At 39.6% G+C, this 25,933-nt stretch overlaps 2 protein-coding genes and 1 pseudogene across 2 annotated transcripts in view; all 3 read right to left on the reverse strand.

The window, feature by feature from the left end:
• The window catches only part of LOC117535161, a 30,564-nt pseudogene extending 12,131 nt beyond the window's left edge, over window positions 1-18,433 (reverse strand).
• LOC117535166 (E3 ubiquitin-protein ligase TRIM21-like) overlaps window positions 1-25,933 on the reverse strand; it is a 154,504-nt gene that overhangs the window by 86,530 nt on the left and 42,041 nt on the right. Inside the window, exon 2 of the mRNA XM_034199546.1 lies at window positions 6,646-6,649. Coding sequence (XP_034055437.1) covers window positions 6,646-6,649 — 4 coding nt within the window. The remainder of the gene's footprint in view (window positions 1-6,645; window positions 6,650-25,933) is intronic.
• LOC117535168 (E3 ubiquitin-protein ligase TRIM21-like) lies at window positions 7,324-10,308 on the reverse strand. The gene is made up of 2 exons (XM_034199548.1): window positions 10,284-10,308; window positions 7,324-9,499 (listed from the first exon to the last, which is right to left on the reverse strand). The coding sequence occupies exon 2, from the start codon at window positions 9,489-9,491 to the stop codon at window positions 7,857-7,859; it is 1,635 nt and encodes a 544-aa protein (XP_034055439.1). The 5' UTR covers window positions 9,492-9,499; window positions 10,284-10,308; the 3' UTR covers window positions 7,324-7,856.

The following is a 25,933-nucleotide window of genomic DNA, read 5'->3' on the forward strand; positions in this document are numbered from 1 at the left end:
TGCACAGGGCCTTGGTCTTGTCATAGACCTGATGTGCTTTCTCGTTACTTTGGTAACTTTTCAGTGTGTTCTCAACTGCTGTTTTGTAATCTACTGCCTGCACCAAGTCAAGTGTTTCTTTCTGCAGGTAGTTGTGCAGGCCCTGAGTGGTTGAGAGCAGTGTCTGGAACATGACAGCATGTTGATGGTACTGAATTTTCAAAGCTTGCTTTCCAGTCCCTTTGCTAGAGGGGCTGAAAGGCTCCCTAAAGTCTTGATCAAAGCAGGAAGTTTTTGACATGCCCAGCGAACAAGTTGTTTGTCCCCTACCTCTAGCTGTTTCTGAAATGTTTGCAATCTCTGATGGTGGAAAGAGATGTGGAGAAGAAAGAGTAGACACTCCAGGAGATCAACGCAGGTATGTGAGTTTTGTACACCAGTTTGTATAAGTTTAATGTTTCACATTGCTTGTGAAAAATATACTACCACTATACGATCACTGATGTTTTGTTGTTGACTGGACACTTATTTTGTAAAAGAGATAGCATGAGAGGATCTCTTAAGCAATGCAGCTCACGTGTCCTTTTTATATGCTGTCCATTGAAATGCAGGAAAGTAATCACCAGCTCTGAGTGATCTGTTGCCGAGGGGACACTACACCGGAGTTACATAAGCAGAGATAAAGTGCTATTTTGGGGGGAACTCACCTCCTCTGGGGTCCCCCAGGAAGACTTTTTTTAAATACTGAAGTTAAAAGCATCAATCTTGTGCACTTTGAGAGCAACATCAAGAGATATGGATACATCTCTCAACACCCATATGTCAAAAATAAATCTCAGAATCAGAATCAGAAACGGGTTTATTATTTAAAAACACTTATTATTAACATAAATTATTAGAAGTTGTTAGTAATCAGATTAAACAGAAAAAAGGGATGGAAGGAGGAAATAATAATCCCTCATCACTTGCTGTTTGCGGTTGAAATGATCTCTTTTGCTGGCCAAACATGCTGGATGGAAAGCAGTGATGTCTCACTTGCCTTGGCCCTGTATCTGCAGTCCCTAAATCAGTCATGTTACTCATTGACTCTTGTCTGTTCTGGTGTTCCTGTTCATTGTTGTCTCCATTGTCGTTCTTGTCTGTTGTATCTCCTTCTTGTGTGTCCCTTTCTCCTGTTCTCCTTTCTTCATCCTCTACTCTGTTTGGCTCATCTGTGATGACTGTGGGTAAACACAAACAAGTATGTATCAGTTTCCAGCTCTGTCAAATAAATGAATTTCAAGATACACACATTTGTCTTCATTAAAATGAGTGTCACCACACTGTCACAAAATGTAATACTAACCAATTGAAAATAGTTACATTTACATCTCTTGTAGATATCACTGTTAGAGTAGTTATCTGCCAATAGGACAGAATCATTCCTATACAAATGCAGTTTGAGTAATTCACGTAATATATTTACTTAAAACTTTAATATAGTCATTTTCACTTAATACTCTAATATAGTCATCTTTCTGCATTCAACACTAAGGAAAGCTGTACAATTTCACATGATAATGAGGAAAAAAGGCCTCCGACAATGCAGATCATTTTTTGATCATATCAATTTTAAGATGCGGGTCAAGGCTTAATATTTGGGAGCATAGTGTCCCTTGCCCCCTTTCAGGAGCCCCACTGGATTGGCTTTGATCTGAAATATTTGTATAAAAAGCTTGTTAGCTGGCTGTCCATCTCATAATGTTCACATAGAAACTAGCTGTCAATAGGAAATATCAATCAGAAGAATTATATTTTCATGCAAAATCTGTCACAAAAAGAGGTTGCACATTTAAATGCAGGTGTTGTTATGGCAACGTCAGTGGCCAGACAGCCACATTTACTGCTGCAAATACGTTCAAACATGCTGTCGACACGTAAAGCAGTGGCATGCCACCATTTCAGCTGACTTTTTCTCAGAAATACTGTCACATAACATCCATATATATATTTCAGTGCTAGGTTGATGCTTAGCTAAGCTAACTATGAAACACTTTAACTGACAGGACTCAGGATCAACTGTGTACTACTGTAAGGTAGCTTCTAGCTTCATGTCGAACACAGACAGTAAGTCAACATTTCCCAGAGAGCTTTCTTTGAAATCACCAAGTAACGCTAAAAAACACAACATTTAGATTGTTTGACAAAGTGTTTATTTAATATATCTGGCTAGCTATAGCTACTTGCTAACGGTTTAGCTTACCCGCGCGATTCAAAGTAACGTCAACGTAGCTATAATTTATGCTTTGCTTACATGTTCGCATAACTTGTAAGTTTACTGACAGGTACATACCTTGTTCACCTGGCTCAGGTGGTGGCTCTGGGGTTGTTGTGTTAGCCACCACTTGAGAATTGCTGTCTTTTTTATTAAATAAATGTCTAATGTCCATCTTCAGAATCTCCGCGTCCGGGGCCGACAGTTTAAAGTTTAAACATTGTCACAGAGGAGAGGTACGTACCTGTCAGCCAATAAAACACGTTTATTTCCATGCAACTCTCTGATTGGTCTGGTGGCGTCGTCTTGCCTCTGTGTTGCATTCACTGAACATGGGAAATTACAATTCTGCCGTCCGTCCTATAGGCAGTGCTGGAATTGGGCCGGTACTCACCGGTACGCAGTACCGGCACTTCTGGTTCTGACCCATGGAGTACCGGCACTTCTTGCTCAGTACCGGCATGCTGGCGGTACTCCGGTACTCATGCACCGTGCCAGTACTCAACACTCTCCCGCCGTAATTATTATACATCCATATATATATATAGCTACAGCCGCCCGGTACTCAGTAGATGAGTCATGAGGTGCCGACCGGACATTCTCATCGCTCTAACCGCTGGAGTTTCACAGCGGCTGTCAGCTGTTTACTCCTGTCATTCAAACAGAACGTGCTGGAGAGGGGGCGGGGCTTATCTTCTCCATGTAAATACTGTGGTGGAAACGACTATGTCAAAATTAACCTATTTGACCGTGATTTAATAGTAATACACGTTTCAAAATAATAATAATAATAATGCCGAAGTAACAACATACTGAAAACTGTTAGTAAAACCATGTTTTAATGCTTTACAATTTACATACCTAGATGCACGTGTGTTGTGTTTATGCAGTGCAACTCCCACCCAGTGGGTGGCTATGTAGAGTGATAGAACAGAGCAGGCACGCCCCCCGAGAGAAGGAAAGCAAGTCACGTCACAAATTAGCATTTCTAAAATGTTAGCGTGGATTAATAAAAGTGCAAAAGACAGCGGTTGTCGCCAGAAGAAACTTCAAATACAGAGAATGCTGTGCCTGTGTTGGAAATTGTGTCTGATGGGGAGCTTTCTTTGGTTGATCCTCCTGCTCCAAGTTCTAGTGCATTAGCATTAGCACTAGCTCCGCCGCCTCCTCCAGAGCCTCTAACGTTAGCTGCTGCTGGCGCAACTGCCACCACCAACACCGGGCAAAGCGATGCACCTGACTGCTGGACAACGGACCAGGTGCAATATTTTTGCAAGACCAATGCATGGCTCCTTCTTAAAGATAAGAAGCTAGGATGTCGGATATGCAGAGATGTCAAATCTTTGGGAATACACACTGGACAAGGACTGAAACTGTCAACTGAATGGGGTGAGTGTGCAGTGTCTCATTTCGGTGTTGACAAGGGCAAACAACAAGCTAGCCTGAGAAAAAAAATCAAAGAACATAAAGAATCACAAGCCCATGTAAAAGCTGCTGACATCCTTACATCTGCTTCACGTGAAACTATTCAACATCAAGTGCAGTCTATGCATACATCTGAATTAGACACCACTATCAGAGTTTTTCGAACGGCATATAAAATTGGCAAACATAGCCGGCCATTCACAGACATGCCAATTGATTTGAATGTACAGAAACTGAATGGGCTGAACGTGGGCAGGGTTTTGCACTCCAATAAAACCTGTGGCGAAATCATCGACCACATAGCTCATGAGCTGAAGAAAAAAATGGCAAAAGACATTACAGAAAACCAAAGAAAACTCTGTGTTTTGGTCGATGAATCTACCACTATTAGTGGTAAAACGGTGCTTGTTGTGTGTCTACGCTCAGCATTAGCTGATGCTGAGCCCGAAACGTTTTTTTGGGAGCTGATCGAGTTGGATGGAACAACGGCTGATGACATCACAAAGGCGTTAATGGAGTGTCTTGGAAGAGATTTTAACGAGGACTTTTTAGGTCAGTGTTTCGTTTCTTTTGCATGTGATGGGGCTTCAGTCATGCTAGGGAAGAGAACAGGCGTTGCTACCCAGTTGTGTAGTAAATTCCCAAGCCTGTTTGTGTGGCACTGCTCCAATCATCGTCTAGAGCTGGCAGTTGGGGATGTGGTCAAGGAGGTCTCAGGGCTCAATCATTTCCAGATCTTTTTTGACAAACTCTATTCCTTGTTCCCTGCCTCCCCCAAAAATCAGAGGCAGTTAGCGCAGTGTGCGCAAGCAGTCGGACAGCGTCTCCTGGTGATAGGGCGTGTTTTGTCCATCCGCTGGGTGGCTTCAAGTGAAAGGAGCGTCAGAGCAGTCTGGGAAAACTACCGAGTGCTTCATGATCACTTCACAAATGCTGCAAACGACACGAGCAGGGATTCCAGAGACAGAGCAAAGTACAAGGGCCTGGATGATGTGCTCACATCTGCAACGTTTGTCAGCAATCTGGGACTGATGTACGATGCGCTCACAGAGCTCAGCGACCTCTCTCGGCAACTCCAAAAAAGAGAGATGACACTGCCTACAGCAGATAGGCTCTTAACTCGAGAAATACGAGTTTTTGAATCCATGGTCACCATGCCTGGCCCACACATGACTACAGTTCATACAGCTCTAGCTGAGAAGTCCTTCAAGGGTGTTGCCCTGCGTGAGAATGGCAGGCTTGTACAGATTCATGCAGGTCAGTTTTTCCGCAGTATGGTAGACACAGACACAGAATGACTTCCCCAACCTCCTCTCATGTCAGCACAAGAGAAATCCCATTACATGGCCGGGAGGCCCGGGACAATCAGCTAATCCAGGACATGAAAGTTATCCATCCTGGAAGTTGGCCTGAAGAGGAGTTAGACGTACAGTATGGGGACGTAGAGGTGCTACGTTTGTGCGAAGTGCTGAAAGTGGACAGAAGAGAGACTGTTCAGGGCTTTCGCGAATACAAGGAAACCAGGGCATCCCGTACACCTGCTGCCATGGAGCCTCTACTGAAAGCAGTCCGAACCATCGCTGTCTCCACTAGTGAGTGTGAGCGGGCATTCAGCTGCATGAACGATATCCTTACTGCAAAAAGGAATGCTCTCTCTGTCAGCCGACTGTCCAGCCTGGTTTTCATTAAATGTAATGGACCATCACTAGGACAGTTCAATCCGGAACAGTATGTGAGGTCCTGGCTGGCAAAGGGAAGGAGAAGTGCTGATGAAAGAGCCTGTCCAGCTCCAGCCCCTGATACTGATGTCCCCAAGGCCTTCTGGAGCCTTTTCTAACAATGTGAAGTATATTGCAAAGCAGCTCACCCAGTGAGAAGACTTTTGGCATAATGTGCCGATTTGTACAGATCCTGGAGATAGAAGGACTTCAGACCAACCAGGGAGTTATCTGATCAGCTTGGTGTTCAATGTAACTCTTTACCATGGCTCAGACTTTGTTACTTGCAGTTACAGTTTCTCATTTTAGATTGTGCACATTTTGCATTTGTTTTTACATGTTCTTTGTTCATGCTCTTTATCATTTTTCTGAGTTGGAAAGTTAGATTGCATCATAGTTTACTTTATACATATTTGTATTCTTCAGTGGTGAAGTATATTGCAAAGCAGCTCAGCCATGTGAGAAGACTTTTGGCACTTTTTCGTTTTTCGTTTTCTGAGTTGGAAAGTTAGATTGCATTCAAAATGTACAGAAATACTTAATTTTGTTAAAGCTTTTTATAAAAAATGCTTCTGACCAGAGCTTTGTTTCCTTGTCATTAATGTTGAACACCACCAGAGGGGTAAAGAGACAAACCCACCAGCATTATAGTAGCCAAATTCTTGTTTATGGGCTGTATATATAAAATTGACTTGAAAAAGTTGCTGATTTTAGAGTACTGGCACCTTTTTCATTCCAATTCAAGCACTGCCTATAGGTAAAGTAGGTTAATGTATTATATTATTGAGGGAGAATTTGTCCGGGGCTAAAGAAAAAACATCCGGGGCTAAAGCCCCGGATGCCTACCCCAGGCGACGCCCCTGGTTTGAACAGTCCGGAAGTTTAAGAAAGCTACATCACTTTACTGTAATGCAGCCTTTAAAACCAGGAAATTACAGTTATGCAATTTTACTACTTCTGAAAAATCTGACACTATCTAGTAGGGGTGTAACGGTATCCGTATTCATCCCGTACCGTCACGGTTCGGACGTCACGGTTCGGCACATGCAGTCACACGGCGAATACTCCTTTTTTACGAGTGGGAAAAAAGTCTGTCACTCAGGGCAGTATTACACTATATATAATCCAGGGGGCGGTATTGCGCCTAAAAGCCAGCCGCCTGTAAATAACAAATGAAGAACAAGAACAAAACGCAACAAAACGAACACAATATATGAAGAAGAACAGTTAGCTATGGCGAGTTCACACAACACACAGGAGCTAGAAGACCCACCTGCTTCTTTTAAATCAGCTGTGTGGGAACATGTTGGGTTCCCTGTGGACTACAACAATGATGGGGTGCGAGTTGTGGATCGGACGAGGACGGTGTGTCGGCGTTGTTCGACAGCGGTGCGGTATTCTGGTGGTAACACGTCAAACATGCTCATTCACATCCGAGTCAGTCCCCAGCGAGAGGGTTTTCTCGACGGCAGGTGACATAGTTACCGCCAACAGATCTGCCCTCACTACTGACAACGTAGACAAACTCATCTTTTTGAAGAAAAACTTGAAAATAGAGTAAAGCTTGAGTTGGTATTGTTAAACCCCTTATACTTATGGGGATGAAATGACCTATAATGGGTATAGTAGATTTTAGCCATTTCACCCATCCCTCGATAAAGTTGAGGTCAAATAATTATAAACAAGGAGAGTTTTATTAAATGAAACTGCATTTTTCATACTATTTCTAGTTGTCCGAGATAGATATTTATTAATTAAATGCACTGACTTCCTCTCTGTATATAGTAGTGTTCATAGGTAGTGGCAGAGTCCATCATTCCTGAGCTGGATTCATTAAAACTAAATAAATGTATCATGAAATACAACTTAACGTTTAAACCAGACTTATCTGTTTAGTGTTGGATGCTCAAGTCACTGCTCACTCAGGTCTGTCGTTCAACAAAACAATTATTTTACAGGTTTTTTATTTTACAAACATATTCACAGATGTCTTCGATTCAAGTTCCCAGTAATTAACCAAACCACCTTTTTAAACAAAGTAGAAAATGTTGCTGGCATTTATTCTACAAATCTAGTCCAACTTTTTATGCTGATAACAATTTAATACTCTGTTCTGTAGACACTAAAAGCATGTAATATCCCTTATACCTAATAAAGGCCCCGTTCATTAGAAAAGTAAGCATTTATTTGGCTGCACAACAAATAGAAAACAGTTTCGTCACACTGAAGGGAACATATTTCATGGTCTCAGAAACAGTGATTCCTTCTGGAAGTAAAACATAATGTGTGTTGCTTCATCAGATGTTTAAATAGATATTCTCCACAAAGATTAATGCAACAATTTACAATGTTGACTTGTGTAAATCAATTTGCCAGAGTAAACAGATTGTGTAGAAAATAAGATGGAAGCTATATAGTTTTGACACTAAATATGTTTCTTTATAACCTTGAATGGAAATAAATCAATATAGGATAAGTGATTAGTTTACTCTGACGGGAGAGATGATCAGAGGTGCAGAGTTTTTACCCCCACCATTCAGACATGGGTTGAAGTATGGGTAGAGTTTCTCAGTGAAGGAGCAGCCAGTAAAGGAGTAGATCAGAGCTGCAGCATCTACGTCATAAAAGGAGACCATACCCTCCTCATAATCCACAAACACCCCCACCTTCTGAGGCCGAGACTTCAGAGAGAGAAGGACTGGAGGATCCTCAAGAGCTTCATACTCAAATCCTTTTGTCAGCCATATAGTCCAGTTACCCCCCTGAGGGCTCAGTGTGACCGTTCCCTTCCTGTTGATCGACTCTCTGGCCACTCCTAAATCCCAGTCGGTCTTTCCTTTAACTTGAACCTCAAAGTAAAATCTGCCTGAAGAGAAACTCTGCTTTCCTAAAACACAAATACAATCGGAAAATCTCTCTGGGTTGTCTGGGAGATTCTTCTCTACATCACCATCACTCACTTGTTTCCCATCACCAGACAGAATGAGATCAGGATGTGCTGTATCAGGATCAAGAGTCACATCCACTGCGTACTTCTGGACCCTCTTCAGTTCAGCTTCAAGCAGCTTCTTCATCTCTTCACTGAAAGTCTCCTCCAGCTGAACCACAGCTCTCACCACAGTTCCCTCATGTGATGAATGGATGCTGACCTCTGTCCAGTCCTTGGTGGGTGGAGCAACTTTAAGGGACATGAATCTTTGGAGAAGATGTAGGTGGTCTTCAGAGTGTGTGACCTGCTCCACCTCAGAGCTTCTCTTCTTCAGCTCAGAGATTTCCTGTTCCAGCTCTTTGATGAAATCTTCCGCCTGGTTTTCTGTAGTTTTCTGCTTCTCTTTGATCGTGTTGATGAGATTGGCCTGACCTCTCTCAGCAGACTCCTTCAGAGCAGAGAAGACCTGAACTCCTTCTGCTATCTCTCTGTCTGCTTCTTCCTTACTGAGGTCCACTGAGTGTTTGATCTCCTCAATCTTCAGTTGTCTCTTCTGAATCATCTGCTGAATGTCTGTCTCAAGCTCAGCCTTCTCCCCTTCATATCCTTCTTTGAGAGGAACCACATCATGCATCTTGTGGTCTGAAACATGGCAGAGCATACAGACACATGTCTGGTCGGTCTTACAGAACAGCTCCAGAGGTTTATCGTGCTTCGGACACATCCTGTCTTCCAGGTTCTCCACAGGGTCGATCAGCTGATGTCTTTTCAGGCTTGAAGCTGTCAGGTGAGGCTCCAGGTGAGTCTCACAGTAGGAGGTCAGACACACCAGGCAGGACTTCAGGGCCTTCAGTTTGGTTTCAGTGCAGACGTCACAGGGAATTTCTCCTGCTTTGAAGACTTGTTGCTCTGAGCTGCTGCTGCTGCTTCTGGCTTTCTGTTGAGCCGACTGTCTGAACTGAGCCACCATCTCAGAGAACAAAGTGTTGACTCTCAAATCTGGTCTTGTATTAAAAGCCTCTTTACACATGGGACACTGGTACTGGTCACTTTTATCCCAGTGTTCAGTGATGCAATTCTTGCAGAAGTTGTGTCCACATGATGTGCTGACTGGATCAGTGAACACATCCAGACAGATGGAGCAGAGAAACTGATCTTCAGCTTGCAGATAGTTTGCAGCAGCCATATCTACACCTGTAGTGTGGAAGGAGGTATATATTATTTATAATACAATAACAGAAAAAAAAAGAAATGGGATTGATATTGGCCAGAGTCATTACAGTTTAATATATGCTCTATTGATTTGCACTAAGCCAAGCTTGAGCAACCTTTAACATTCAAGATATAAGTTTAAGATAGCCAACATGGCAAAACAGTAATGAATGTTTCCTTTTACTGTTGTTTAGACTACGGCTGGGCGATATGGAGAATATAAAACATCAAAAAATGTTTCACCCAACATCTCTAACGATATTGTAGATTGACTATTTGGGCACAAAATAGTAACATTGTTGATGGATAATCAGAAAAAGCAAAGGGTTTGAACAGTTTGGTAATTTACGAAAGTTACATCACTTTACTGTAATGCAGCCTTTAAAACCAGGAAATTACAGTTATTAGGGGTGTAACGGTATACGTGTTTATTCTGCCCTTGCGTATGCATCGCACTGCATAGCTTAACAGATAGCGAACAAAGACTCAGAAGACAGTTGTTGAGTTGACCATTTACTGAGGCTTGAAATTATAAAACTGCAAGAATAAACAGAAAAATACAACACAAGTTACACAATTGAAATAATACATGTGCAACATAATGCAAATAGAGTGCAGTATAATCAACAGCCTATGCTAAGAATGAGCTATGTCCGTTAGCTTAGCAGCTAGTTAGCTTAGCTTATCTCACACATTGAAACCACACAATCAATTAAACCACATTTTTTAAATATAACTTGGCACACAGGTAAGTTTGTATACTTACAGACAGATCTAATCCAAGGATTAAAACAAAAAATATCTGTGGCATAGAACTGAGCTACGATGTGCTCTGCATGGCTTTGCTGTGTAAACTAAAACACAAGAAGGAGAGTCGCGCTATCTGGTGCCTTAAAGCTACAGTACCGAATTTTGCCACTAGGGGTTGCCAATACACTATGGTGTCAGAACAGTATTCGTACCGAAATGATTCGATATGGGCCCTTCGGTTCGGTACACGAATATAATGTTAAACGTAAAAAATTGAGAACGTGAACAACATTTTGGAAGTAATTCTTTCACACACAGTGACGTCACAGCTACCCACAATGCAACGCGCGCCATATATTTTTTTATAAAGACGCCATTTTTCTGGAGGTGCAAAAATCCTGGCAATGCTATATAAACAGCTAGCTTATGTAGCCAGGCAGAGCGCACTAGGTTTCTTTTCTGATTTAACGACCGAAGAAATCGCTGCATGTCTTCGGATTACATCTCTGGACTTGAGGGGTGTGCTCTAGGTCGTTACCAGCGTAAACTAGAGCTGTGTGGGTTGTTGGATGTACAATGTATGGAATTACGACCCTCAAAAGTGGCCTTCGGTCGATTTTGGTTGCATCTACGTCTATCTTCTGGAAACACCAGGTGAATACCCCACTTGTCACAATAATATTATCATGCCAATGCATATATGTGGTATTTTAGAGTTGACTATATTGATTAAGGCAATCGACTATGATATTTTGTATGCACCTCGCGTGAAATGGTTGATACCGGAAGTACGGTGTCGCCCTCGGCCCAAAACCCGTATGTGTGTGTGAAAGAATCTCAGGTGCTGCGTCGCAGCGTTCAGTGTAATTTGCTCACATTGGGTTCAACGCGTCATAGAGCGACCAAGTCATTTCATTGGACGAAAGGCATACTATGAGAGCTGGTCACAGGCAGAGCCCTAGAGAGATAGGGCTCTCTCTAGGGCTCTGGTCACAGGGATGCGTTCATATGTAGTCAGTAATTTCAGGTAGGCCTACTCTCGAAATGGCGAACGCAGATAAAGTTGAACTCGAAAATCCTCCAGAATAATTGAAGTCTTCGGTTTGGGAACATTTTGAAAAAAGACTGAAGTGCAAACCCAACTCCCACTAGCATTTAAGCCTCCACCACTCGCAAAAAGTTCAGACCGAGTCAAAGCTCTTACAAACGCCAAATATCCTTATGTTGCCATGTTAGCAAAGCGCTACCTGGCTGTATCTGCTACCTCTGTCCCTAACGAGAGGGTGTTCTCCACAGCAGGAGACATTGGTAGTGCCAGCAGATCTGCCCTTTCGGCAAGCAATGTGGACAAGTTCATTTTTCTTTAAAAAAACATGAAAATACAATGACAAGCAAGTCATAATGTCAAACTGGCTGCTTAGGTACTAGTACAGTACAGTTCAAATACAGATTATTTCAGTTCATCGAAATGCTGCACCTTAATGTTTATTTTATTATATATTGTATTTATTTGAGTGACTACATTATTATCAGTTAAATAATAATTAAAAAAATATATATATATTTTATGTTTTGTGATCATTTTTTCTGCTGTACCGAAAACGTACCGAACTGTGCAACCCAGTCTCATGGCATTTCGTGTTCACCAACACGATTTCCCCCTTTTTTTCGTGTTGCACAGCACGATTTTAAAAGCAATGTATTTCTACTGGTAATGACGCTTAAAGGCAATTTGAGCATCCATTCTCATTGGATAACGGAGAATTGCACACCCGGAAGTAAGTATTCCCCTTACTGTCGATTGATTTTACAGTGATATCTGCACTACTCATCGACTAAAAAACACCAGATTATCCTTGTTAATTACACAACATTGATTGGTTTAAATTGTGTGCAATGCTTTTGTATTTTTCCCCTTCGATTCGGAGAAACAAATATTTTTTCGGAGTAAAGGATAGCAGAATCCCCACTACCCAGAATCCCCAGCTATCGTTTAGGACTACACCATGTGCTCTGTTTGATAAACCCTGTGATAGTCCTCAAGCTCTGTGATTGGAGAGTGTGCTCCGAGGGTTACGCAGAGCCTCGAACAGCACTTGAAATGGGATGGAACCACGGCAGACTGTCCAAAACTGGATTTGAACAGGTCCACCGCGTCCCCCCCCTCCCCCCCGTCCACAGAACTACACATGCTGGCTATTCTGTTTCGCAACATGTTCTCTATCTATGGCACGTCTCTACTGGGAGTTGTAGTTTTAAAAGACGTTTTCGTATTTCCCATAATAAGAAGTTGCCAGTATTAAACTGTGTACATCCCTGGAGGTTTAGGGGATAGGAAACACTCACATTTAAAACATATAATTAATAAATGGGTGAAAATTGCTTGTGCCCATAATGGGCAGCATTAATATATATACACACATGCCAGCTAAGGTCAGAAGAGCTTTATTTAACAGCTGGTCTTATGTTTGTGACCCCTGTTGTTAATTGATAACATTACATTACATTAATTGATAAGCCTGAAACATGCACTTGTCAAGGTTCAGAGGCACATTTTGCAAATATGGCAGTAGCCATCGATCAGCTTAAGATAAGATATACTTTATTGATCCCAAGTTGGAACATTTGCGTTACATCAGCATGTGTAACAGTTGTAAATATGCAGTGGTGTTTATTTGTAAATCATTTAGTATAATCACACAAATTCTGTGTTTTATATTTAACAATTCTGTGTTCTTTATTTATTGATTGTTCAATACCTGACAAGACCGGAGATGAAATATACATACATCTTATAAGAGTATAATACATTATGTATAATATCAGTTAAAATAAGTGCTTCAACATAGTTAACATTGCTGGAGGTATGCACAAATATTGATAGATGTCTTGTAATGCACTATTGAGGAACCTGCGACCCAAGTTTTTCATTCAATGCAGAACTACACCATAGTTGTGTGACATATGATATGTCAATAAACCTTAGAAAATCTTGAAAGGGATGTGCAAAATAGTCATTATATACAGTCTTTAATTAACTATTAGTAGAGAATAACGAGTAATGAATATACTTTATAGGGATCCTATTCATATCTAATAACAAAATTCAATAACATGCTTTAACCACTAGGTGTCCCTTTATATCAGCTGTGCACCTTTATGGTGTAAATACAGCCTATCTACCAATTGGATCAAATATAAAAGTCAGCCGAATTAGTGTTGATACTGCAAGGAGACGTATTGTGTGAAAATAAATGTAAGATGTTGTTTAATGGCTGATATATTTATGATCCACGTCACGTTTTCAGTTCCTCATGTTTGTCTAGAAGTCTTCTCATCAGGGCTCTATAAATACAGAACTACGGCAAGTAATATTTAATGCAGCCGAACCGTGTATTACAATGCCGTTATGTGATGACTTCCAAAGAGAAAAGCAAGCACACTCGGAATAAAGTATTATTTTTATTTTTTTAAATGTTTTCGGTCTGTTTCCGGTATTTGTTAATGACGATGTGCTGTGAGATGTGAGACTGGAATTGCACAGGGGAAAATAACGTAGGCTATCTTTAGATGCGGATTTTGTTAAACTAATATGTTTGCGCTGTGGACCAACACTATACATTGACGGGGAAGGGGGTAGCAATAAAGATAACACCATTAAACAGTTACACAACATAACAGAAATAATATCGATAGCAGCGTCCCTAGCAACCACCTTGGTAACAATGAAAACTTCCTGAAGTAATCTTCGTAATAACTAGCAAACTAAAGATCATGTACATCCACTGCACACATAATCTGAAATAACAACTCATATTTCTCGCATCAAATGACATCAAAACGCATTTTAATGGCCAAACTAACTTTAAAATAGGCATTTTCCACCGAGAATAAAACGAAGTTCGGCCATGTTTTTTTTTTCTGCAGGGAGAAATTTGAAGATCACGTGACATAGGCTGCTTCTCAGGTCGATTAAATGAAATCCTTGCTTCCCTCACTTGCGTCGTTTCCCTGCGTTTACGGCCCGTACACACAGCAGCTTTTGGCGATTTGTCCACCGCTTCCAGCGCGTCTCCGCCCATTGACTTTGAATGGGGATGACGTCACTTTCCCTCGCTTGTCGCCGAACTGCATTGTGGGGGGGCGAGGCGAAGATTTCCAGGATTTCCAGGATGTTCAGGATTCCAAAGTTGAACAATGTTCAACTTTTGAGGCTGAGCTGGAAGCGACAGCCAATCAGATCCGTTTATGCAAATCTGACAGTTCAAGCGCTAGCCAATCAAACCGCGTGCAAGCTGGGAGAACCAGACCCGCAGTTAATTTCTATATTCCACAAAAATGGAGGAGAAGTTAGTTATTGCGGTAGCAAATCACCCGGTTCTTTATGACCAGTCCCTATTTACTTACCGGGATACAAACCGGAGGAACCAGGCATGGAGGGAGGTGGCAGAGGCAGTGGGTGAAACTGGTAGGTTTTCCCTTGTTTGCGGATTTTATATCCAGTTTACTTCGTTGCTAGTTTACTTCGTTGCTAGCAAGCATAGACAGTATCATTAGCCAGCATGGAATGTAGCATACAATAGCACCTTAAACATTAATCTCATAAATGTTAAAAATGTTAAAAAAAGAAATAGTGGAGAAGAACCGGGGTTTTTTGCTTTGTATGTCGGGGGCGGGAGATTCATGTGATTGGTTGTTGGTCGCGAAATCCCCAAGCTTTCAGACACGCCCAGCTCCAAGATTTTCAAGATTTTTGAAAAGCTGCTGTGTGGACGTACCGTTAGTCCCTCCCACCAGGGAAGCATGAAGGGACGCAAGGAAACCACGAGAAGCAGGGAAATGAGTTTTAAGAGCAATGGAACGTCCTTTCCTCCGGAGCGTCACGCGAAGCGACGTCCGTTTGTGATGACGCTGCACAGCTGATCGTCTGACAGCAGCTCTGTACCCGTTATTTCCACAAACACCCCCGCCTCTGTTAGTACACATTTACTGACACAAACATTAGTATCATCTGTTGTAGACCCCAATACATGAAATAAAATAAGAACTAATTCTCAAAAAAGATAAACGCCATTCTTAAAATGTATTTAAATGAACAATAGTTTGATTAATATTGATTAGAGTGCACAATAGGAATACAATTATTCAGAGAACAAAAACAGATATGTTATCTATCAAAACCCAGTTAGATTAACATTCATTGGACTGCACACTTTGTTTGTTTGTGTGGAGCATATTAACATTTTAATAGCACTTAATGACTGACTGAATGGAAATGACAATAAATGAAAATGTAAAACGAAAAAAGCGATCATGAAAATGTTTCCAATAAATGAATTAAATGATTTTTGACCACTTTGTTGTTCAGATATATCACATATTTGTAACTAAATGATACATTAATTGAAACAAAACACGGTATAAACTGAGGAGTGACTCCCGTGAGGTTCATGTATTTTCTTCACTCTGCTCTCATGTCAAGAAGCATCAGATCAGTGCATCATGCACTGCCTCGTCCAATCAGTGAGCGATACACAGTAAGGGGGCGGGGTGAGTGAGTATCTGAGGATTTCATCGGAGGATGGTCTGGTGGTTCCTCGGTTATCGCTCCTCCATGATCGCTCCTCGCTCCTCGATCCTCCAGCAGAAATAAGAGCCATGGGACGGTACTCAAGATGGCGCAGGCAAATCAACTTCCGGTGAGACCGAGGAGCGAGGAAATGAAAATAGTCGACCTGAGAAGCAGCCATAGACGCCAGCCATTGGAATGAATGGTGAAAAAAAACGGGGTTTGTCAAACAGAGCACATGGTGTAGTCCAAACGATAGCTGGGGATTCTGGGTAGTGTAGTGTCTTCTGCCATCCTTTACTCCGAAAAAATATTTGTTTCTCCGAATCGAAGGGGAAAAATACAAAAGCATTGCACACAATTTAAACCAATCAATGTTGTGTAATTAACAAGGATAATCTGGTGTTTTTTAGTCGATGAGTAGTGCAGATATCACTGTAAAATCAATCGACAGTAAGAGGAATACTTACTTCCGGGTGTACAATTCTCCGTTATCCAATGAGAATGGACGCTCACATTGCCTTTAAGGGCAGCCGACACAAACGAATGCCGTGCTTCCATGAGCATCATTACCAGTAGAAATACATTGCTTTTAAAATCGTGATGTGCAACACGAAAAAAAGGGGGAAATCGTGTTGGTGAACACGAATCAATAGATTAAAAATCGTGTTGGTGAACACGAAATGCCATGAGACTGGGTTGAACTGTGACCTAAAAAATTACAAGACATCTATCAATATTTGTGCATACCTCCAGCAATGTTAACTATGTTGAAGCACTTATTTTAACTGATATTATACATAATGTATTTTATACTCTTATAAGATGTATGTAGATATTTCATCTCCGGTCTTGTCAGGTATTGAACAATCAATAAATAAAGAACACAGAATTGTTAAATATAAAACACAGAATTTGTGTGATTATACTAAATGATTTACAAATAAACACCACTGTATATTTACAACTGTTACACATGCTGATGTAACACAAATGTTCCAACTTGGGATCAATAAAGTATATCTTATCTTAAGCTGATCGATGGCTACTGCCATATTTGCAAAATGTGCCTCTGAACCTTAACAAGTGCATGTTTCAGGCTTATCAATTAATGTAATATAATGTTATCAATTAACAACACGGGTCACAAACATAAGACCAGCTGTTAAATAAAGCTCTTCTGACCTTAGCTGGCATGTGTGTATATATATTAATGCTGCCCATTATGGGCACAAGCAATTTTCACCCATTTATTAATTATATGTTTTAAATGTGAGTGTTTCCTACCCCCTAAACCTCCAGGGATGTACACAGTTTAATACTGGCAACTTCTTATTATGGGAAATACGAAAACGTCTTTTAAAACTACAACTCCCAGTAGAGACGTGCCATAGATAGAGAACATGTTGCGAAACAGAATAGCCAGCATTTGTAGTTCTGGGGACGGGGTGGGGGAGGGGGGGACGCGGTGGACCCGTTCAAATCCAGTTTTGGACAGTCTGCGTGGTTCCATCCCATTTCAAGTGCTGTTCGAGGCTCGGCGTAACCCTCGGAGCACACTCTCCAATCACAGAGCTTGAGGACTATCACAGGGTTTGTCAAACAGAGCACATGGTGTAGTCCAAACGATAGCTGGGGATTCTGGGTAGTGTAGTGTCTTCTGCTATCCTTTACTCCGAAAAAATATTTGTTTCTCCGAATCGAAGGGGAAAAATACAAAAGCATTGCACACAATTTAAACCAATCAATGTTGTGTAATTAACAAGGATAATCTGGTGTTTTTTAGTCGATGAGTAGTACAGATATCACTGTAAAATCAATCGACAGTAAGGGGAATACTTACTTCCGGGTGTACAATTCTCCGTTATCCAATGAGAATGGATGCTCACATTGCCTTTAAGAGCAGCCGACACAAACGAATGCCGTGCTTCCATGAGCGTCATTACCAGTAGAAATACATTGCTTTTAAAATCGTGAAAAAAAGGGGAACACGAATCAATAGATTCAAAATCTTGTTGGTGAACACGAATCAATAGATTAAAAATCGTGTTGGTGAACACGAAATGCCATGAGACTGGGTTGAACTGTGACCTAAAAACCGAGATACATACCGAACCGAAATGTTTGTGAACCGTTACACCCCTAACAGTTATGCAATTGTACTACTTCTGAATTATCTGACACTATATCTAGTCTAATATCCAGATGATGATATAACATTGATAACTACCTTAGCGCTAGTGTAGACCAACTTATATTAAAGAATAACAGTAATAATGGCAGGAAACCAGGAATGAGGATAAACTCCTAACCGCAGAGATTCAGTTACAGGTTAGTTAAATCCAGAGGGCTGAACCGTAGGCCTGAGGACAAACAACACCATACTTATATCATATTTTGTTGAAAGTGTAAATATAATCAGATGTACTCACCAGTGTTTATCAGAGACTCTGCTGTGTTGTTGAGAAAGATCTGATGAACTCAGTTTGTATTTTCTTTAGACAGAAACAGAGACTAGTCTCGACTGCAGTGTGGCTGCCTCTCTGACTAACTTAACTTTCGTTTCCTGAGTGTGACGTGTATGCTCTCCTCTTTCCTCTGTAGCTCCTCCTCTCACTGCAGCTGGTTTGGTTTCCTCCCTCTGATTCACACAGTTATTGTGAATCAGAGGGAGGAAATACCAGCGACTCTTCAGGTTAAAATGGAGCAAAGTTGGTGCTAACAGTGGGGAGAGTGAGATATGTGAGAATGTTTTTCTTTATTATGTTGAAACTCTCTCAGCTATACTTTAACCAGAACAGTTTATTTAATTGGAACCTATCCTCATTGATACCATATCTAAGGCAGGACTGGTGTATTATTTAGCATGAATTTGTATCTAGATGTTTATAATAAAACTGTAAACTGAGTTTGTTCATAAAAAGAGGATCACATTGTGAGTTAATTCTACTTCTTACAGTGCAGGGAACTTTATTTAAAGGATTTTTTTAAAGAAATAAACTCTTGAACTTTGTTGAGAAACTGGCAAAGAGTAGCTGGGGTCTCTTTGTTGAGTGTTCTCTTAGGTTGTTTATATTTCATGTCCTTGTAGAAGTGATTATCCTCACATGAAGGTGTGTTGACTCGTGTATTTGTTTGCCTTTTGAGTAAGAAGTAACTTTTGTCTCATAATGTCTCAGTCTCCATCTAGTGGTCGTTCTGTGTGATGACATCAGTTAGTTGTGAGCATGGAGGCCTGTTGTTGCTGCAGGGAGTAGAAGAGGAAGGCTGTCAGATCTCAAGACATTTTCAGAATTACAATTATTTATGCTTTTCTGTACTTACAAACCAATCATTCTCAGATTACTTTCAGAGAGAACATATAACATTTAAGTTATAATTGTTGTCAGTCTTTGTTACCGGCAAGAAGAAACACTGCTGTGGAGGAATTCAAGTGGAAATGCTCAGAGTTTTAATTTGCCATTTTAACTTCAATTTAAACAGTTTTAAATGTATTTGATTTTAAGACTGTTTATTATAAATGGTTTGTCATGTGGTATTGTTTGAATGTAGTCATTTTTATATTTGTTATTAGAATATTTCATAGTGGAAAAAAACCAAAGTAATTTGAAAAACAAAATGTACTAATAGTAAAATGGTAAATAATTAAAACATATCTAACAATACAAAAACAAGGTGAAAGGATAACAGACTAGTTCATCACATCAAGTAGCTTTGTTGTTGTGGGTCTGGCCATCAGCTGCAAAGAGGAAACGGCTCCTAAAAACTGCAGGAAAGGAGACCAGGTTTTATTGAAAGGCATTTTATTGTCTTTTAATAATTGTTCTGAACGCACTTGTTTGCTGATAGCTTCTAGTAATGAGCTTTGTGATGTTTTGTATCGCCTTGGACCAAACTTCTTTAAATGTTTGATTATTTTAAAGGACAGGATATCTCCGTGAACTACCAGGTTACCAACACAATGCGTCCTCCAGCTCTTTGGTTATCAGCAGAGTGATTAGTGATGAACGAGGCGTCACATGACCCGGTGTTAGGGCTTAGAGCGTGGAACTAGGAGGTCCAGTAGCATGAGGTCTAACTTGACTGAGACCAGTAGCTCTGAACAGTCATGGCCAGTAGGAACAAGGAACCAGGTACGTTAGGGAGAAATGCCTTTACAGAAAGAGGATGAAATACAGGTGGATAACAGGTGTTCTAACTCCTCCTGTGTGCTTAAGTTCACAGGTTTTTAAGTGTCGCCAAAACTTGATAATATTTGTCCAAATCTCCTCCTGTTATCCAAAGACTTTGTCTGTTTTAGCGGCTGTTAATAACTCTCTCTCTCTTTGTCTTTGTTTTCATTTCAGTTGATGCCGATGAGATTAAGAGGCTAGGAAAGAGATTTAAGAAACTCGACCTTGATAACTCCGGCTCCCTGAGTGTGGAGGAGTTCATGTCCTTACCAGAGCTCCAGCAGAACCCCCTCGTGCAGCGAGTCATCGACATATTCGACACCGATGGAAACGGAGAAGTCGACTTTAAAGGTAAATTAATCATGAAACTGTTTCCCTACTCCCTCTGATTTTCCCTTTGTTTTTAAAATGTAACTTTGTTAACAATATCCTTTCTAAGTGTCCTCAAAATTAACCGTTGTTAAAGATACAGTCTGTCTGCTCCTGACTGTCCTCTGATTGAAATGCAATGCAATGGGCTGGCAAATGCACAAAATCTGGCACAAGAAGTCTGACATTTGCTAATTTAAGAGCATTATTAAGTGCTTTACCGTTAACTTATGAATCAGTTAGAGGTGGGTGCATTTTTTGTAAAACTTGGTGAAAAACCATTGCAAGAAATGTCCTCTATCCTTGATTATGTCATTGTAATGTTTCACAATATCTATCTGATATCAAAACTATCACAACGGAGTAATCAAGTAATGTGTTTAAAGTTTGAGAAGCTTTTCCCCATAAGAGCAAGTACAGATTACTTCACATTGGAAAGTGCTTCTAAATTCCCTTTAATCCATGAGGTACTGTCCGTGTATCCAGACATCAAATGCAGTATTTACAGAAATCTGTCACTGATCGCAGCTGCATTTTTAGTGCTGATAACTAAATGTAGTTTAAACTTTTAATTATCAATAAATTAAGTCCTCTGATGTCATGACTTATGCTACAAATAATTGTTTTCCGCTTTAAGCAAATATATGCCATATTCATAACTAAACGCCTATATATCCACGTATATTATATTATTGTGGCACACATAATGACAGAAATGAATGGGCACTTCCCTGGCCACAGAATAATGTAAATACTGCAGTCAGCTGCACCTTTCTGCTCCCTGGGGTGAATTCAAAGTACTTTAAATGTGTACTTAGGTAATTGTACTGGTAATATCTGAATTGCATCAAAGCCATTACTTTCTGAATCACTACCTGTATTTAGATTTCTACATTAATCTTCAAATGTGTTATATTATTTACTATTTGATTCAGTTATTGTTCAGTGCATTGTCTTGTATTTATTCCAATAACAACAACAGCATTTTTCAGCGTCAAAGGTAACAAGGAGCAGAAGTTGCGTAAGTGTCCTTCAGTTTTCTTCATATCTCTGTAGCCTTGTTATCATTACTAAACTCAGTTATACACACTTCAAAGGTTTGTAATCTTTTGCCACAAAGGCTTGATTGTGTTCAGAGAGTCTGAAAAAACAAAAAAGTCCGTATTTAGAGAGACTGAAAAAAACAAAAAAGTGCGTATTTAGTGTCTGAAAAAACAAAAAAGTGCGTATTTTTCAGATTCTAAATATGCACTTTTTCTTTTGTTTCCGAGGAGAATTGGGAGTTGGGGTTAAATTAAAAAGTGGCGACAGATAACCTACAGGTAACATATAACAGTAAACACTTACGGGACTGTCATTTTCCTTTTACTTATATCAGAGTATTTTACAGTTACTTTTACTGGACCTAAATACTGCCATATACTGGTGATTTGACACAAAATATGTAAGCACATAAGCAAACAACTTTCCTGTGAGCCTGAGACATTCACAGTTACCTGCATTATGATTAAAAACAGGTGATGGATTTAAACTATTTAAACATGTAATACTGTCCTCTGTCCAGCAGGGGGCAGCGTGAGGACACGTGGAGAGAAACTGATGCTGATGTTTGTGGACACCTGTTTAGTTTTATACTTCCTGGTTTAGTTTCCTAGTTCCTGAACAATCATAATCTTAACTCATAATATTCCAGCATATTACATTTGTCCTCACTGTGCAGCTCCTTCAGCGACAGGCTGCTGCACCCCACCTGTCACACGGAGAGATACCGCAGGTCCTTCCTTCGTGCAGCGGTCAGACTTTACAACCAGCACTGCCCCTAGTAGACCCTCCTACACACACCACAACACAGACTATAACACCCCTTGCTGCTAAATACAAACCAACTTTGTGCAATATGTGCTATATGTGCAATATATATATGCCGTTAATAACTGTGTAATTTATACCTGGCTGCTAAACCCTTGTTACTGTTACAAGGTATATATCTTGTATTTTGTAAATTGTGTAACTTGCTGCTGTTGAATACCGTCAAACTATGTGCAATATGTGCTTTATGTGCAATATATACTTTATATACATATGCCATCTTTAATAACTGTAATATATACCGGGCTGCTAAATCCTAAGAACTGCTACAGGATTTGATTTGTAGATTTTATTTGTTTTTTATCTGTATTTTTGAAAATTATGTAACTTTTTATATTTTTTTTAGCATATTGTTTATTATATTATAACTTAGTACTTTTTTTAGCATATTGTTGTGTTGTTTGTTTATTATATTATAACTTGTACTTTTTTTAACGCATGTAAGATATGCAACACTAAGCTGTCTGTGGCTCTTTCCTGCTGTAACGCTGCAAGTTTCCCCTCTGTGGGACTAATACAGGTATTCTGATTCTGATTTAGAGAATAGCTTAAAATGTTGAGTTACTGTTATTTATTTACAATTTTATTCTACATTATTCTTCTACTCCACATGTGAAAGGCCTGTGTTGTTGTTTTTATTCTATTACATGTATTTCATATTCTTAAGTTAATAGTTTGAATTAATAATGCTAAATATATTTCATATTTGTTTGATGTATTATATATTTAACTAACCGGCAGTAATTCAAACTAGCACCACCTACTATTATACTACATGTATTTGATTACTTTAGTTACTTTAACAATCAAAATGTAAACTAATATTACAAAATGTAATCAACCAATCATTTGTTTTGTATTCGGACCCTAACCGGCATTATAGATAGTACAAATAACACATCTCTACATTTACCAGCAGTAACAATGAAGGAAAGAACACATGAACCGATTACATCAATAATAATAATTAATGTATATAATGTCTTTAAATTGGTCATTCTACATATTATGCCTTTTTACTTTTGGTGTTTAAAGTATATTTTATTAATGAAGAACCACGACTCAGGATCCACGACTCTTCATCTTGTGTCTTAAAACTGAGCATTAACTTTCCTTAATGCTTCATATTGTTTTATATCATCTGATAATGGATGTTTCAGGTCTGACTGCCTCTAATGGAGCAGCAGAAGAAGAAGAAGTGGGCGAGTTGTTGCCGTCACTAACAATTAAAAGTCTCATTCATAATCTCTCTGCTGCTCTCGGACCCTCCGCCTCCGCCTCAAACTCTCATCTGTTTGTAATTTGCACTCAGGTTTTATTTTCACACCAGCCAACATGGAAGTCTCTGAGCCAGAGCCTCCAAGAAAGTCTTCTCTCAAACAATCTGCACCATAACTTTAGAGAAACTACAGAAACACTGCTCTTAGAAACATGATTTACACTCAGCAGCCTCAGAGTAGACAGAGACAAGTCAGAAAATGTTACAAATGTATAGAACACAGTTTATTTATGATGGGAACTGAAAAATGTGACTTAAAGGTGGGGTAGGTAAGTTTGAGAAACCGGCTCGAGATACACTTTTTGTTATATTCCATGGAATGCTCTTAGCATCACGGCACGGCTAAAATAACTGGATGGCCTGCCTGCTTGTCCAACACATTCTCACTCCCAACTCGGCCTATGTTGACGTTATGTCAGGGTCCCTGTCGTCACTTTCCAACGCAAGGGGGGGCCTTTAGCATCGAGTTTCAACTATCAGGGAGTCCCATTGACTTGCACAGAGCTCCCTGAACGTTGGTAATAGACGAGTTGGGATCGCGGCGAAATGCTCTCCGCAGATCCATTCTCACAGCGTTTATCAACCTTTTTCTTTATCAATATAAAGCCACACTTATTGTTTTTACTTCTTTATTTTAATTGAATAATGTAGGACTTTTGTTGCCGTCAGTTATGGGCAGAGTAGGGGCTCAGAAAACTGAAATCTGTTATTTACTCAACAATAACACATAATTAGCCTTGTGTTTATTTATTTGTTTGATTGTATAATTCCTTTATATGACATACTATACTTGTTAGTATAGTATATAGTGAAGTATTGTTGTTGTGTATAACATACCATACCAGGACTATTTATCACATATCACACGTTTATGACATATGAGTTTAATTACTATTTATACTATAACTTTTTTTACTTTTATTTAAATTGCTTTTTCATGGCATACATTACATTATAGTGTGACAAACCTTTTTTGACATTTTTATGGTTTACTTTAATGACATTATATCACACCCACTATACTTGGACTTTTTTTTTAAAATAACTTGTGAAGTTGATCATTTGTATGTCATACTTCTTTTGACATTTTCATGACATACTTTTGTTTAATATGACATTTTAATGGCCCACTATACTCCTACTCGTATGACAATTATATGACAGGTCCTGCATACACTTTATTCATCCAGCAGAGGCTCAGTCAGAAGGGGCTTGGACTGGAAATCGTATGATCGCCGGTTCAATTCCCTGAACAGACCTAAAATAAGTATTCCTAGTATTAGGATTGGTTAAAAACAGAGACAACATTTCACTGTGTGACAAAAAGGAAGAGGGTGTCATCCTCCGATTCTAAATTCAACAACAAAAAATGACCCAACTAAATGTATAATTGTATTTACATAAGATAAGATAGAACTTTATTGATCCCAATTTGGATGTATGATTTACCAATAAGTATGATTTACCAATAATTAACATTAAAACTTCTGTCTTGGCAATCCTTCTTTAAATGATCCTGAACAGAGATACAATGATGTGTAAAGTAAAACATTTTTATTTGTTATTATTATTATTATTATATATCTTTTTTTTTCTTTCCCTTCTATTTGATGTTTCTCATTGTAATTAGGCCACTATGATTATCATTTATTATTCTTTATTAATTCTCTCTGTGCTTTTATTTAAGTCATTGGTATGTAAACTGAGATACACATAGATATCTTTAAACATGATTAAGATGAGATTATTATCACCCATGGAGAGATGTACGTTATATGCACAGTAACTATTCTGCACACATGTTTACAAAAATGACAATAAAAAGAGTATTACAAATGTGTTATATTGAAATGTAGAAGCACTTAATGCTCCTCTGTGTCTGTTCTACTCTTTAACCTGCTCTTATATGTCATTAAACCAGGTATCACCAGAGTTCAGTGTATCTCTCAGGTAACTTCATTTCACCTGCAGGTAAGTGTCGGCTGCAGCGGGAAAAAAGATCCGCCATAAACACTTTCTGCCATATTCTAGTGTCAGGTGAGGCCAGGAAAACACACACACACACACACACACACACACACACACACACACACACACACACACAATCATCGTTGGGCTGTCCCCCAATGAGTGACGTCTGAGGAAGATGAAAAATGTAAATTATACATTGTTGAGAAAATGCTGCATCTCTTGCATTTATTGATGTAGAGGAGCCTTATTGTCTACCTTTTTAATAGAACAATTTGAAAGTCTCAATTGCTTGGTTTTCGTGAAAGTTTAACAGATTGATGCATCTCCACAGATCATCTTAAAGGCTACATTCATTGTAGTTAAAAAAACTGTAAAAACTAGGGCCCCCAAAAAGCTAGAAATGGTCCTGATAAAGTCCCTATCTTCTGAAATTGAAA

This window comes from Gymnodraco acuticeps, unplaced genomic scaffold (assembly GCF_902827175.1).
Source record: "Gymnodraco acuticeps unplaced genomic scaffold, fGymAcu1.1, whole genome shotgun sequence".
In the NCBI taxonomy this organism is placed as follows: Eukaryota; Metazoa; Chordata; class Actinopteri; order Perciformes; family Bathydraconidae; genus Gymnodraco; species Gymnodraco acuticeps.